The sequence below is a fragment of the Daktulosphaira vitifoliae genome, unplaced genomic scaffold, assembly GCF_025091365.1.
Source record: "Daktulosphaira vitifoliae isolate Bord-2020 unplaced genomic scaffold, ASM2509136v1 Scaffold_1, whole genome shotgun sequence".
NCBI lineage: Eukaryota > Metazoa > Arthropoda > Insecta > Hemiptera > Phylloxeridae > Daktulosphaira > Daktulosphaira vitifoliae.
This window is the reverse complement of record NW_026099572.1, coordinates 25,055,478-25,073,521: the sequence shown is the minus strand read 5'-3', so window position 1 is coordinate 25,073,521 and position 18,044 is coordinate 25,055,478. Positions and strand designations below refer to the sequence as shown.

General features: G+C 23.8%; 1 protein-coding gene across 1 annotated transcript in view; it reads left to right on the top strand.

The window, feature by feature from the left end:
• LOC126896765 (uncharacterized) overlaps window positions 1-17,937 on the top strand; it is a 27,812-nt gene extending 9,875 nt beyond the window's left edge. The window contains exon 2 of the mRNA XM_050669830.1: window positions 17,461-17,937. Within this exon, the coding sequence (XP_050525787.1) occupies window positions 17,461-17,816 (356 nt within the window). The 3' untranslated portion in view covers window positions 17,817-17,937. The remainder of the gene's footprint in view (window positions 1-17,460) is intronic.
• The last annotated feature ends 107 nt before the right edge of the window (window positions 17,938-18,044 follow it).

The following is an 18,044-nucleotide window of genomic DNA, read 5'->3' as shown; positions in this document are numbered from 1 at the left end:
ATAACTCAAGAAGATATCGAATGCCGCGGTGTACTTTAATATGCGCTCTATAATAATATTATTCGTATTACCGACGGACAGGTTTTTTTAGAGTACGGCGAGGATTCCTTAGCCAATTTATACGTAAATATAACATGTAAATTGTACGCCCCCTAAACTAAAGTCACGTATGTTGACGGACAATCTGAATTATAATGAACATTTATCGATATAAATGTCGACAAAACCAATTAGTAACTAAAAACTTGCGCCCACACACTTTCTGATTATAATCTTCAAATACTAAGTTCTTGAGCGCATTTGGATACGTTTAGTGATTAAATATAACAGTGAAACCAATTATTTAATCGCGATGAATTCAAATAAATTAATTTTCACAATGAGAATAAAATTTGCGAGTTTTTTACTGTGTTGAAATGTACTTATTGTTAATTTTTGGGACGTATTATATCGCTGTTTATTTATTAATATTAAACTGGTTTTGATTAATGAATTATCATTTTTTGTTCAATGGTCAAAGAAATTCTTCAACACTTGTAGACTTGCATTGAACTATTCAAACCAACTAACTAGACGACACATCTGTGATTATTATTCTCAATGCGATTTTCCATTAAATAAACTTCTGGAAATTCATTCTTGCTAAGTTCATGCTCATAGAAACAACTATTTATAGGTCTGCTGTTTATATCAGTCAGCTCCTACACGACGGATTTTGTAGCATGAATTTTTACGAATTTAAAGACTTTCAATATCCAATTCTGTGTATATCCTATTGAAAATACTGTTTTATGCTATTCAGATAAACATCTCTTCCTCCTATACCTATTAAGAAAAAAACAAATAAAATTTATGTCTAAAGACTCGAGTAACATTAATTAAAAATTTAAGAGTATCAAATCATATTTATAATATTTAGAAATTATATTTTGAAGAGTATAATATTGAGACTACTATGATTCATACAGAAAAATATGAGGAATTTATATGATTATATGAACATTAACCTGATAAAATTGTGAAAATAAAATAATAATTCTCGTAAAAACACTTATTATATATTATTAATTTATTTCGTTAGTTGTTTTAATAAATGTGTAAACATTAAGAAGACATGTAATTTATTATTTTTCAATTAAACTATGTTTTTTATTAATTATCTTTTGTATTCTTTGAGCTTGTAGACTGAAATTATAAATAATATGACATTGAAATACTAAATAACAATTTTGAGAAGAAAATAATAAATAACAAATAAAAAATTTAATTTTAATTTTAAACTATTAAATTTTTATATTAAGCCTTTATATTGATTTAGTTTAGTATTAGGTTTAGACTATTTTTCAAAATAATAAGTGAAATAAAAAAATATTGCCTTATTAAATATAAAATTTTATCATAAATCTATAAAAATGTTTTGTTCTTAACTACTTTTATAAAAAATTAACATATAAAAAGCTATACACAATATCGATAGAATTATTAAATCAAGTATTCGTTTTGTATGAATTATAATTTATTTTACATATATTTGTTTCATTGCAAACTAAAGTAAACTAAAAAATGATTTTTAATTTTTTTATAAGCATTGTAGTCACGATTATTTGGCATGCAATGCAAGTTAATACATGTTTTTCTACAAATTTCTTACCGAGTAAACATTTAGAACTTGAAGAAGCAGTCAAATTGGAAACTGGATTTGAATATCCTCCGCTGGATGAGTTACAAAAATTAAACATTAATGCTATGAAAAAGAAACTAAAAATAAATAAAACAATTATAGTAGATAATAATGTGGAAAAAACCATTGATATAATTTACTCTGACTTGGCTTGTGGTAATATGCATTTACTTTATAATTATTTATTAATCTGTCAAGATGTTAGGGATTGTCATTTAAGCGAAAAAGTTACCAGCAACATGTTAGCTTCACTTTTCAAACTAAATATAAGAAACGTAGCTCCGATTTGGCGTGTACATATGTATTTGCTGCATAGTTCACTCTGCCGTAGGAATTCAATTGATATGAATAACTATTATATAATAAAAAATGATACTGAATGTTTGTTAAAGTATTATATTGATCAATATTGTAGAGAAGAGAATACTCATAGTATGTTATTGAATCCTGACGCTAATAATAATTTGCGAGAAATTGAAATATTGATAAGCCAAATACAAAACCGTAATGATGGTATTCTATTGGAAAATGATAGAGAAAAAAATTGGGTTTCCTTAAAAAGTATTTATTTATATAAAATTATAACCGAGATAGATACCTTGAGAGATATCATTATTAGATTTGGTGATCAAAGTGAAGAAGTTTTTAATGAAATATACAAAGAGCTTTATACAAGTTATGATGAAGCGAGGAATTATTATTATATAGATATTTGGATGATTCAAATAGGAAGATATCAAGAACAAATGTTAAACGTGATAAGAACAGTAGCATTACATTTAATAAGAAAGCACATAATTTATGCTTCTAAATATTGGAAATTAAATAATACAGTTTTTGGAAATGTCGATGTAGGAATTAATGATATGAATAAATACATTTTAAATAATGATTTCTTTAAAACACTATTTAGGTTTAAATTAAGTAAATTGATAGAAGTATTACAAAATTCCGCTAAAAAGCCACAGGTTGGAAAAGGTGAAAATTTGATATTTGATAAATCAAATTTAGAAATTGAAAGAATTATGAAAATTCAGTCACCAAAATTTGTTCTAATAAATTACAATAGAAAACTAGAAAATGGACATTCAGATAAAATTAAAAAAGAAATTAAGGAAGAATTAATGCAAAATATTAAGAATATCAAATCGTATTTAAAATATTTAGAAAATTTATTTGAAGAATATAATATTGAGACTTCTGTGTCTTATATTAAGATAAGTGAGTATGTTTTAAAAAGAGGTAAACATAATATTCATAACAAAATTTTGTTAGCTTTTAATTTCTAAAAAAAACAATTCAATTTTTGGTCAATTATTTCAATAGTTATTCTATTTAATATTTGAACATTTATAAAAATACAAAGTTCAATATGTAATATAATGTTTCAAAAAATTGTTGTTGTTTAGTTTTATCTTTAATTCTTTTGATCTTATGGAAATAAATATCAAATAATTACAATACAATGTAGAAGCTAAAAATTTTTTAACCTTTTTCTTATGAAAAAGTGTAATGGGTTATTAACAACCTTAGGATATTATTTATACTTATATTTGTATATATTTATATTGTTATTATATAACCTAGTTCAATATGTATGTTGTTATTCAGCAAATAAAGTTGACACCTTTATAAAGTATAAGGAATGAAATAAATAAATACTTAATAATTGTATATCTGACACTAAAAAATTCCATAAATTGATTTTCTTAGTATAATTATTATTTAAAAAAAAAATGAGAAGCTAATATTAAAAGAATAATCGTGTACGCAATAACTGTGTATCATTTTAATACAAAATACTATTATAGTACTGATATTAAACAACAAAACTAAATTAAATTACAATAATAAGTATTTATTCTTGTATTATACATATAAATCATAAAACTTGGAAACTCTTTAATTTTTATATATGTTTTCCATAGAAGTAACGAAATATACAATTGTATTTTTATTTTTTATAATTTTCCATTAATATTTTTTTCCAGTATTAAACTTTTTATTGTATTTTAAATTATGTAGCCGTTTAAAACTTACATTTCCATGATTACGTGTTGCTATACTAGGAGTTCCTATGACGCTATGTTTTATATTATTGTAATTTGTTTTCAGCTGTATAATCTTTCAGTAGTTAATTTTTTTCAGAATTTTCTTTTAGTGTTTTATTAAATCGCTTCGTAACAGCAGCTTGCATTGTAGAGTATGCTGAATAATGATTCATATTTCTGTTCTTCATTAGCGACTGGAATGTTTGTATAAAAATTCTAAACCTGGATCCTGTACTAAACCTGTTAGTAAGTTCTTTGGAGATCTATCGACCATGACTTTTTTAAAAGCCGATTTATAGACTGTATTGTGATATATAGTTTATATATAAAAATTTAAATTGTAAATTATTACAGCAATAGTTTCAATTATTTATCTCGACCTAAATTTGCTTTAGTATGAAATAGAAAATTTTTTAATCCGATAAATCTATTAATTTGAATGTTCTAACTGAAAATTTACTTTTAAAAACCAATAGTACAGTAGGGTTGCAGCACAGTGTGGACGTGGCATAGTTGGTACAAGTATAGATGATATCTGACAGTTATAAAAATATTACCATAAGAAACGCTTTGAGGCAAATCTGTAGATAGTCTTTAATTTTAAAAAATAGGTGGATTATTCTAAAAGCAAAATTAACTCATATTTCTATCATTATTTTTAATTAGTAGTTCTATGATTTAATAGTATAATATATAAATAAATATCTATTTAAGCAATTAAACATAGTATGAAATTGATATTTAATAATTTAGTATTGTAATTTTTACATATTTATATAAATTATAAAAAATTTTAAAGTAGATATTATTTTTATGTAAAAATTTTTAAATTATAAACTTTCAGAAAAATCAACTTTAAATGATTAAAAAATAAGTTAAAAATGTCAATATTTATTGAAGGTATTGAATTTAAATCAAACAAACTTTGAATTTTTCTTAACCTCAAAAAAGAATTAAGATAAAATGTAAAATTGACGACATACATTTTTTCTAATTCATTTTATCTAATGAACATCTAATTCTAATCCACTGAATTGTTTACAAGCAACTAATCAGTATTTTCTTCATCAAGTACATGACCAATGTTCTAAAAATATAATAAGGGTTAAATTCGATCTAATTTATGAGAAGTTAATTTAAATTCATGGTTTTCCATTAATAAAAATGAAAAAATTAATACTTTCAGATGTATGTTACATAAATTAAAAATACCAACATAAATAATTTTATAGTTATTAATTATATTAATATGAATAGATCTTACTTAAAACATTTTACAAAATTAAAACCATTTTATGTGATACAAAAAAATAATTTATCTGAAATTTCAAACTGTGTGTATACTTCATCTATAGCTTTAACTAAGGTATCATATGTATGTGACCCTTCTAGTCTTGTCAGTGTTAAAAGACAATTAGTTCTTAATATATCCTCTTTGGTCTATGAGACACTGTTATTCCAATGTATGATCTAACAAAATATATTATATTACTACCTATAAAATCGGTTAATATGGTACCTATACAAATAAAAATAAATCTATTATTTACTATTTAAAAATCGACCAACTATCTGCAATCGTATCAATATAGTCACATTTAAACATCTCAGATTTTATTTTGAAGGATAATTTATGAAATTCATTCTCAATACTTATCATTAAAGGAGGCCGAAGATAAAATTTTCTGTTGTGGAAACCTCGTTCAATTATTTTCTTTTAAAATGGGATTTTCAATTATTCTAAATGGTAAATTAACACTTATAATACATTTTCGTAGTAGTTGATCTAGAGTATCTGAAATCAAAATTAAGTAATATTGATAACAAAGAATAATAGTTTTTACAAAAACGTATAATATAAGTTTTTTGATTTAAGCTAATATTATTGACAAATAACATATTTCTTTTATATATTATAAAGTTGGAGTCTTGGAATTCTTTCAACTAGAGACCCTAAACATTAAATATGTGAGTACACTAACATAAAAACTCATGTATTATGCAAGTAATTTCGTTTATGCTCCAACTTGATAAATGTGAATAAAATAAAAAATGACTATGCATATTCTTACTTTGGTTAGTAAACTTTTTTTTTCTCAAAAAATCCTCCAAAACTACCTGATTTATCTGTTTTTCTTAAAGTTGTTTTCAAGCATTAACATTACTGTTTTTCAGTGAACCATCATTACATCTCTTTGAAGTCTTTTTCTCCACTCCAATATGATCAATTATTTTCAATATTTTGGATGTTGATTCTGAATATAGTTAAATATAAACTTTAAAAGTTTTAATAAATATTTAAATTCTTAAATTACTACACTCTAGTGTGACATACAATAGTGAATTACCGGATTTTATTTTTTCAAATTTACAAAATGCAATAATAATTTCAATAATAGAAACTGTAAGTTATAAAAGAAAATATTTAAAGCAACAAGTTCATAAATATAATTAAACAAAACTATAAAACTTCAATGACATGTAGTACTATAAAAAATTTTATGTTGGACCTAACATAAATTAAGTAATAATTCTAATATCAAAACTTTTAGATTATAATGAAATTAAATTTTTTTGGCAATTTTATTTATATTATATTATATATAGTATAATTAATAACAATAATAATATTAATAATATGTTTGGAATTAATAGTGAGAATAATAAATAATAAATATTTAATAAATAGTGAGAAAAATTTAATTTAAATTATAAATCAGGCTCATAACTATTCTGTGTTGTAAGATATTTTTTGTGCAAATTATCTAGTTATATAGATAAATGATTGAAATCAAAGATTTATTTTATAAATAATAAATATTATAATTATTTAAAGAACCTTAAAGAGACATTGTCCAACACAACATTCTTAACATTCTTTAATTTAATATATTACTTTTATAATATTAATTGATAATATTACTGAACAATATTTACAATAAAGAAATGCTTTATTGTATTTGAAGGTTTGATAAAACAATAGTTAAGTAGTCTTAAAAATAAATGTATCACAAAGTGAGGCATTAATAATACATGTGTTGTATATTCAGGTAATTTCTTTAGAAACATAGGATTATGATCATAATTATGCTACTTAATAAATTAAAACAATTAAAAATTTCAAATTATTTTTCTAATAAAAAAGGATAGGATGCAGCATATTTCACTATCATTTATTCTATTGTTATATAAGCTAATTCTAAAATTGCTTACAATTTTAATATACTACTATACGTTAAAAAATAATTTAATTGCTTACTTTTGAGTTATACATGAAACAAATTATTAACAAGAAAGGCAAAAATTTTGTCAGTTCTCAAAGGAGCATTTATAAAAATGGTAATATTTGTCAATAATTTGCGGGAATGGCACACAAATCACAACTAAATTACATCACATTTATTAGAATTGTTGGTCAGTGGTTAGCAGCACGTCTAATTATTGAGCCATAAGCTCACCAAATAAATTCGCGCTAGTCTCAATATATTGACATTATAAAGTAATCATAGACTATTGTTATTATTTTATTAATTTATTAATTAAAGGTTAAAATAATATATAAAATTATAACTGTTTATCAATACTGTTATAACAATTATAATTATTCTATTGTACTTAAAATAAAATCAAGTAGTAAGTACAAATTGATCGAATGAACAGTACATCAACTGATAGCCAAGTTACCGAGTGCTATATTGAACATTAATTGTACCGTACAGTTCTATTTTGAACTGTCCTAGTACTTATAAAAAAATATTGAGTTACTTATTGAACGTTTAACTTTTACAGCATTCGTGGATCGCTTGAACCGACCGTGAACCAAAATAATGCTACTCGGGCTTTTTGAAAAATGAACATATTAAAATAATTTTTTTTATATTGAAACCTTAGATACTTTTCTTTCATTTGATATAACTTTTTTGAAAATCTGACTCTAAACCTGACCGCAGGAGGAATTCAAAAAAACAATTTTTGCACACAAATTAAGCTTTTTCAATATAATTTTTGAAAATATTCCGGAAATATTGAAAGCTTATATTATTATTTAGAATTAAGTTCATGAGATATAAGAAGTTAAACTTATTTAAATTTTTTTGCTTTTTTAAAATCAAAAAAGTAACTTCAAAATTTGAATTAGCTTAAATTGCCAATTTTATTAATCGGCAAAAGCGACGAGCAGTAGCCAAATCGGTAACACTTATTTATGTCTATATTAGTAATTTATGTTATTAAAGACTTATGTCTTTCAAGATTAGGATACCAGGTTCGAATCCGCCTGTAGCAATTAATATTTTACATTTTTTTTATTATAAAATATTTTCATATCATTTAATTTTTATCTCATTTAGATTCATTAAATTCAATAAATATCTAGGATCCCATCAATATAGTCCGTCTCCCTTCATAAGAAGAAATTTCTTATTTATGTTAATGTGTTTTTTTTGTGGCTGCAATTTATTTTTTCAACCCTTAATTAATCTACTTTTTTCAACGATATATCAAATGATTACTATTCGTATTTAGTTGAAGATATTATCTTCAAAAATTAAAAAAAAATCTCTTAATCAAATAAAAAGTACCATAAAATATTTAATGATTTCAATTTCAAACTTGCAAGTTGAGCTAAAAGTTATGACAATAAATTAATATTTTTTACTGTAAAATTTCACAAAAAAGTAGGTTAAAAATGTTTACTTTTAACATATTAAAAATCAAAATCAATAATAATTACAAAACAATTAAATATAAAAATTATAAAATATATAATTAAAAAATTATATGTTATATTTTTGAATATAAGAATTACAAAACTAAACACTATCTTCAGATTTGCATCGAAGCGTTTCTTATGATAGTGATTTTTATAACTGTCAGATTATATTTATACTGGACCCAGCTATACGACGTACCTACTGAGCGGGATCTCACTGTGCTGGGTATTTTAATTTATATACAAATTTTTATTTGAATATTTACTATTTATAGTATAAGATATAATAAGAAAATAGTCCAAATGTATTTTCTTATTTTATTATTATATAGAAGTTCAATAGGTAAGGATACGAGTTTATATTGTTCTCATTGTTTGTAACAATTGACCTGTTTCCTTACTTACTGAACACACTGTATAATAAAACCTTTGTAAAGCAAGTTAATATTAAAACAGGTTTAATACATTAATTTTTTATTATATGTGTAATATTGTAGTTATAATGGTATTAAATTTTAAACTGTTGATTTATTAAAAAATTGTTTTAAAAATAAATTAATTATGATAAGAACAGTCGCATTATATTTATTATGAAAGAAAATGAATTATGTGGTAAATATTTTAAATTAAGACATACATTTTTTGGAATTATCAACGTAATCAAATATTGATATGAAACCCAACCTTGTAGATAATTAATTCTTAAAAATATTATTATCACTTCATTATAGTTAAACCTACAATGAAATAATAATTTTTTTTTTAAATATTCCAGTAAAAAACCAGTGGTCGAAAATGGTGTAAATTTAAATTATTAAATTTAACTAAATATTAAAAATTTAGATTAATCTCTCCTATACCTATTAAGAAAAAACAAAAAAAATGTATGGCCAAAGCTGACACTTGAGTAACAATAATTAAAAAATTTGAAAATATCAAATCATATTTAGAGTATTTAGAAAATATATTTGCAGAGTATAATATTAAAACTGCTGTGTTTAATACAGAAACATATAAAGAAGTTATATGATTATATTAATCTGGTAAAATTATAAAAATTCTCGTAACAATTCAAATTATATATCAGTCAACTATTTCGTTAGTAATTTTAAAAAATGTGTAAACTTTAAAAAAAATTGATAAATCATTTATTATTTTTCAAAAAAATTGTGTTTTTTTTTATAATCTTTTATATTCTTTGAGCTTTTAGATTAAAATAAAAAATAATATGACATTGAAAACACTAAATAACAATTGCGAGAAAATAATATATAAAGAATTAAATATTTAATTTTAAACTATTAAACTTATATATTCAGCGTTAATATTATTTCAGTGTAGTTAGGTTTAGATCATTTTTCCAAATAATAAACGAACTAAGTGAATTATAATTTATTTGATAATTACAAACTAAAATACTAAAAAATGATTTTTAATTTTTTTATAAGCATTGTAGTCACTATTATTTGGCGTGCAATGCATGTAAATACATGTTTTTCTACAAATTTCTTACCGAGTAAACATTTAGAACTTGAAGAAGCAGTCAAATTGGAAACTGGATTTGAATATCCTCCGCTGAATGAGTTACAAAAATTAAAATTTAATACTATAAAAAAAAAACTAAAAATAAATAAAACAATTATAGTAAAAAATAATATAGAAAAAACCACTGATATAATGTACTCTGACTTGGCTTGTGGTAATATGCATTTACTTTATAATTATTTATTAATCTGTAAAGATGTATGGGATTGTCATTTAAGCGAAGAAGTTACCAGCCACATGTTAGCTTCACTTTTCAAACTAAATAAAAGAAGATATGTACCTCCGTTCTGGCTTGTACATATGTATTTGTTGCATAGTTCACTTTGCCGTAGAAATTCAATTGATATGAACAACTATTATATAATAAAAAATGATATTGAATGTTTGTTAAAGTATTATATTGATCAATATTGTAGAGATGAAAATACTCATAGTATGTTATTGAATCCTGACGCTAATAATAATTTGCGAGAAATTGAAATATTGATAAGCCAAATACAAAACCGTAATGATGGTATTCTATTGGAAAATGATAGAGAAAAAAATTGGGTTTCCTTAAAAAGTATTTATTTATATAAAATTATAACCGAGATAGATACCTTGAGAGATATCATTATTAGATTTGGTGATCAAAGTGAAGAAGTTTTTAATGAAATATACAAAGAGCTTTATACAAGTTTTAATGAAGCGAGGAATTTTTATTATATAGATCATTGGATGATTCAAATAGGAAAATATCAAGAACAAATGTTAAACGTGATAAGAACAGTAGCTTTACATTTAATAAGAAAGCACATGATTTATGCTTTTAAATATTGGAAATTAAATAATACAATTTTTGGAAATGTCGATGTAGGAATTAATGATATGAATAAATACATTTTAAATAATGTTTTCTTTAAAACACTATTTAGTTTTAACTTCAATGAAGTGATAGTAGTTTTAGAAAATTCCGCTAAAAAGCCAGAGATTGAAAATGGTGTAAATTTGACAATTCATGAAGCAATTGTAGATATTGAAAGAATTATGAAAATTCGGGCACCAAAATTTGTTCTAATAAATTACAGTAGAAAACTAGAAAATGGACATTCAGGTAAAATTAAAAAAGAAATTAAGGAAGAATTAATGCAAAATATTAAGAATATCAAATCGTATTTAAAGTATTTAGAAAATTTATTTGAAGAGTATAATATTGAGACTTCTGTATCGTATAATGAAATAAGTGAATATGTTAAAAGAAGAGGTAAACATGATATTCATAATACAATTTTGATAAATTTTTTTAATTTTATTTAATATTTGGATATTTATAAAAATAAAAAATTTAATATGTAATATAATGTTTCAAAAAATTGTCGTAGTTTTTTATATTTTAATTTTTTTGATCTTATGGAAATAAATATCAAATAAAAAGAAGAATTTACCACATGATTATACAGGGTGATTTTTTTATCATAACCCACTCAATTACTTACAGAATTATAATAATTTAAATATTTTTTTTTATTATTATCTTTAGTTACACATTATTCTTGAATTATTAACTATGTAATACTTTTTAAGATCATCCCTTATGCCTGGTAAGGGTGTCAACTTTGTTTTTTTAAATGGTAACACATATTTTGAATTTAATAAAATGTTTGAGTTTTTAATTTAATAGTAAATGGCATTTGAATTTTTAATATAACTTTATTAGTTTATTAGATATAAACATTTAAAGTTTCAAATTTTTGAGTTAATATACAGGTATAATACACAAGGGATTACAAATACAGGTAGCTAATTGGTTTTTTATGACATCGATATTAGCAGGTACACAGCATTGTTATTATCAATGATAGTAAGGTACATTGTTGTGAGTTTATAAATACACTAACTGACAATACAAAAAGTATATCTATTGATAGTCATAATTGATAATAAACAATCCGTGACTGTGACAGCAATGTCATAAAAATCCAATTAGCTACCTGTATTTACAATCCCATGTGTATTATACATGTATATTAACTCAAAATTTTGAAACTTTAAATGTTTATATCTAATAAGCTAATAAAGTTATATTAAAAATTCAAATGCCATTTACTATTAAATTAAAAACTCAAACATTTTATTAAATTAAAAATATGTGTTACCATTTAAAAAAACAAAGTTGACACCCTTACCAGGCATAAGGGATGAACTTAAAAAGTATTACATAGTTAAAAATTCAAGAATAATGTGTAACTAAAGATAGTAATAAAAAAAATTTTTTAAATCATTATTATTCTGTAAGTAATTGAGTGGGTTATGATAAAAAAATCACCCTGTATGTTTATAATATTATATATTTTTTAAAAGATTCAATTTTGCTTATAAAAAAATTATATTATTACCGTCTTATCTATTATATTATTTTGTTAAAAAAATATGAAAAGTTTTTCATCAGATCTTTTTTGTAATGAATACAATGAGGAATTCAATTTTAAAAAATAAACGATGTGACAAGGTTTAAATTATAATTAAATCTAAGTCGACAAAATTTTGTTATCAATTTTCTATTTAAATTTAAGATTATGAAACTAGGAATGTAAAATTGTTACATGGTATATATTTTGACATAAGTTTCGGAAGTGATCAATATTTTTATTTAAATTATTTTTGAGTGACTATACATATTATATTTCTGGTACATAAGAGTCGCTAATTTTGAAAGTGAAGGGGCTAAACACTTTCAAATTATTTTTATTATTAAACTTTCAAAAAAGTTTCTATATTATTAAATAAAGGGACATAAAATATTGAAGTCATAGGATTATATACCTAAAATGTTTTCAAACGGTATCAATGTAAAGGATGTCGTGTCTGCAATAATGGCATTGCAGATTCGAGTTAATTTATGCCTTATATAATATACATTATACATTATGCGATGGCGTCTAGACGGATATCAAGTTGAATTAATAGTTTTCCGTGATTATAATTTATTATAATAATAAAATGTAATAAACAACAAAGAGGATGGGCATATAAATTTCCAAGATTTATTATCAATCCTAATCAACGACACCTTTATCAAAAAAAGCTTCTTCTTCGTTTTTATGCAACAATGATATAATATACTTGGAACGTATTTTCTCACCTAGAGGTAATAGTTTACAAGTATATCACTATATTACAAAAACAACCGTCAACGACAGCGGCATGCCGTACTCACAAAGGAAGTGGAAAGGTATAAGTGGCGGATCAAAAAAAAAAAAATTACCGTCAGCTTGAATTATGCGCGTTTGGCTACGATAAACACTATGCTGGCGAAACAACAACTATAACACGACGGTCTAAGTCGTCGGGTTAGCTAGGGTCGCTCATTTACATGAGTATTTTATTATTGCGTACATTATGTTATTATCGAGAGCACACTAACACTTGCTTAATGCAGCTGTGTACTAAGAACCAAGGAAGTTTATCGGGGCCAAGGGGATACCAACCTCCTACGACTATGACACCTATCGAGGGGGTCTGCACACACATTACCGGCATGCAACATACGTTATCGAGATGAACTGGTTTGAGGCAACGAAAAAATCAAAAGTTTTATTTGTTATTTCCAGGTATTTTATCGACCAGTTTAGTGGGCGAAAAGGCTTATGAAATCGCGCAGTACTACTGTCACTTGTATTCAATACTATTATTGAACTAATCGACAGTTTCCATTTTTCTAATTATATTCGTGTTAGTGATGAGCAGAATTACTCTTGTTCTTGCGGTCTTGGCTTGGTCTTGCATTTCTACGAAACCAAGAACAAGACCAAGACTGTAATAATATCAGCAAGACCAACATCAAGACTGTACTCAATTGACAAGAACAAGACCAAGACTTTTTTAGCAAGACCAAGAACAAGAACAAGACTAGATTTGCAAGACCAAAACCAAGACCAAGACTGAGTTAGTAAAGCAAGACCAAGACCAAGACTGAGCTATCAAGAACAAGACTATGACCAAGACTTTGACAGTCTTGGTCTTGTTCTTGTTTTGCTCATCACTAATTCGTGTAAATTTTTATTTTGTTCAGTTCTACGAATTTCACTGTCATGACAATTTAAGTGATGTGCCACTTGGGTTATGGATTTTTAACTTTTCTTACGTTGTAATAGTCAAGTTTATAAAGATCATGTACACAAATTATTAAATTTAAAAGTAAAGATTTCATAAATGTATACTATTTTAATATTTATAGTAGACAGATTTCAAAATATTAATGCAAATACCTATAAATTATTTTCATTTACTTATTTCTTTGTTGTTACTTATGTTGTGCACGTTTTTTAAAAATGATAATAGTTCAGAAGAAACAACACTAAGACTATTAATCATTTACAATTAATCTATACTTAGAAATAATAGAAAAATAGCATATGTGATATTCTAACCTAAATTTACAAATATTAATATAAAATATTTGTAATAAAATAATTATTAAATTGATTAGATTATAATATATTTTAATAAATCATATTAATCCTTCAAATTTTTTTTAGAAATGTTTTATAAAGTACTTGATTAATTTATATTAATCCTTTTAAAGGATACTATAGTTTTGATTATAAGTATAAAAATATTACGAGATTTGAAAAAATTCAATTTAAGTTACTTATCAGTAATCTACAAATAAAAAACCCAGCACAGTGGGGTCGTGGCATAGTCGAGTCCAGTATAGATGATATCTGACAATGATTAAAATCACTATCATAAAAAACGCTTCGATGCAAATCTGTAGTTGGTGATTAATTAAAAAAAAAAATTTGTTAAAAAAGTAGGTCAAATGAGAGCTGAGAAAATAAATGATAGCTACAAAAAAAAAAACCACATAATAAAATAATATTAATATGAATTTCTTCTCACGAGAGGAGACTACAGTAATGGAATTCTTGATATTTATTGAAATTATTGAATCTAAATGAGATAAAAATCAAAGGAATTGAACATTTATTCTAACTAAAAAAGAGTTAAGAAAAAAATGCAAAAAATTCCTAGCCATACACGAGTTGTACCCCAAGCACGTAAAACACAAGATTACCGACTCGGCAATCGTACGTCGCTTCTGCCGACTCAAAAAAATGGTGCTTTAAACTAGTTCGAATTTTAATAGTAGTTTTCTCTACTTTTCTTCTACAAAAAAAATTAAATAAGTTTAGCTTTCTATGCTTCATTAATTATTTATTTATATTAAATTTATTAAAATCAGTGTACTCCCCTTGTCAGGTATTTTAAAATAAAATAAAATACAAAACCTAGATATTAACACAAAATGGCATATTTTTAATACGGTAGTCATTTTCACCATGAAAACAAATCCAGAGATCAATTTTTTTTTCAAATTAAAGTATATTACATTAGCTTTAATTTAAGGTATATATAAAATTGTCAGTCTTTCCGGAACATTTTCAAAAGTTGAAAAAATTGATTTTTTGTGAAAAAGTTGCCATTTTGAAACTCTTTCTGTGGGCTGGTAAGGGATCAAATGTTCACAAAAATGAATCAAAAGATAGATAAATACCTAAGGTATCTAAAAAAAATAATAAATATGATATAAAGTTATAAATATAATAAAAAATATGAAAATTGTTTTCAATTGTTGAGGGTAATGGCTTTGACTAGATATAATTTGTGTTCTTTTGAACGCATTGTTCATCAAAATCGGTCCAACAAATGCAGAGATTGAGCGTTAATAGACAAAAAAAAAATAATAAAAAAAAAAACATCATAATAAAATTAAAATCTTCTCAGCTTCGCATTGAAGCTAAAAGAAAAAGAACATGTTTTTTACAAAAATTCATTTTTATATTGTTAGACTTATAATGCTATAACTTTTTAAAAATTATATGGATAAATACAATTTATAAACCTTTTTCACTCATTATACTTTTTTTTAAATAATATCATTTCCCTTTACACATTATATTATATATATATATTCAGATATTACACTTATAAAACATAAAACTTGTAATCAAGATATAAATAAGGAAATAGAGATCATAAAGCTTTTGGAATAATCCATCAATTTTTAAAATAAAACACTATCTACAGTATTTTTATTATTTTTATCTTTTGAACTTAATAAATTAAATAATAAAAATAGAAAATTAAATTTTTATACTCAGTGTTAATATTGATTCAGTTTAGTATTGTTCACTTTTCAAAATTACTATCAATCTGTAAAAAATAGTTACTAACAAATAATCGTCAAGCTAAATTTATAAAAAATTATTTTTATGACCTACTTTCATAGAAAATTAACTTATATATAGCTATACACAATACCGATCGCGTAATTAAATCAAGTTTTCATTTTTCATGAATTGTCATTTATTTAATATTTAAATTAAAGCAGTGAAAAATGATTTTTAATCTTTTTATCAGTATTGTATTTGTGGTGATCTGGGATACAATGCAAGTTAATACATGTTTTTCTAGAAAAGTTCCGTGTACAGATCCAGAACTTGAAAGAGCAGTCAATCTGATTACTGGATTTGAATATCCTCAGAAAAATGATTTCCCTAAATTAAAATTTAATACTGTAAAGAAACTATTAAATATAGATTCATTACCAAAAGAAAGTGCAATAAACAATAACATTGATTTATTATACTGTGATTTGGCGTGTGGTAATATGCATTTACTTTTAAGTTATTTTAAAACGTGTAAAGATATAAATTCATGTTATTTGAGCGAAAAAGTTACCAAAAGCATGTTAGCTTCACTTTTCAAAATAAATAAAACAATATATGTAAGGCCGTTTTGGGAAGTGCATATGTTTTTGATGTATTGCTCATTGTGCTTTAGAAATAGAATTCATATGGATCCTGAAATGATATCTTCGCCCATATATATATTAAAATATTCAATTACAAAATGGTGTAGAGAAGGCAATAGGCCTGGTATGATAGTGAATGGTAACAATAACAATGATTGGAAAATATCTTTAAAAAACATCAACCATATGATAATAGAAACACAAAATCATAATAACTTTCTATTGGAAAACGAAACAGAAAAAAATTGGGTCTCCTTAAAAAGTATTTACTTATATAAAATAAAGGACGAAAATACTTTGAAATACATAATTATGAATTTTGGTGAACAAAGCGAAATAGTTTTTAAAGAAATATACAAAGAGCTCAAAAAAAGTTATAATGAAGCTTTGAATTATTATTATCTAGAGCTTTGGACGGAAAATTTAGGAATTTATCAAATAAAAATGTTAAATGTTATAAGAACAGTAGCATTACATTTAATAAGAAAGCACATGGTTATTGCTAATAAATATTGGCAAATAAATCGTAAATTGTTTGCAAATATCAATGTAAGTAATACTGATGTGAAAAATTATCTTTTAGGTAATAAATTCTTTAAAGAACTATTTAGGTTTAATTACAATGAAATTATAGAAGTTTTAGAAGATTCCACTAAAAAACCACTGGTTGAAAAAGGTGTTAATTTAACACTTAATAAAGCAATTATATATATTCAACAAATTATGAAAACTGTGTTACCAAAATTTGTTCCTATAAATTACAATGAAAGAATGGATGATGAAAATTTAGAACGACTAAGCTCTGAAAAGAAAAATCCTAATAAGAATGACTTAGATCAAATTACAGATATAGCTTCGAAAACACTAAGTGAAAATGTAGAGAATATCAAATCGTATATAAACTATTTAGACGATTTATTCTATGAATATAATATTGAGACTATTGTTTCTTATATAGAATCATATGATATAGCTGAAAGTACAGATGATTATGATTATCGTAATAAAATTCTCATACAATTTGATTTGTAACAAAACAATATAACTTTTGTTAATTTATTATTTCAATACTTATTTGAAATTTTATAAAAATAAAAAGTTAAATATGTAATATATGTTTTGAAAAAAGCTGCAAAAATTCTTAAATTTTTATTATTATTATAATTTATTTATATAAGAGGGGACTAATTTGAGTACCTATCCTCCCTGTCCTCCTTAATATAAGTATAAATAATTGACAAAAAAAAATTATTGTAAAAA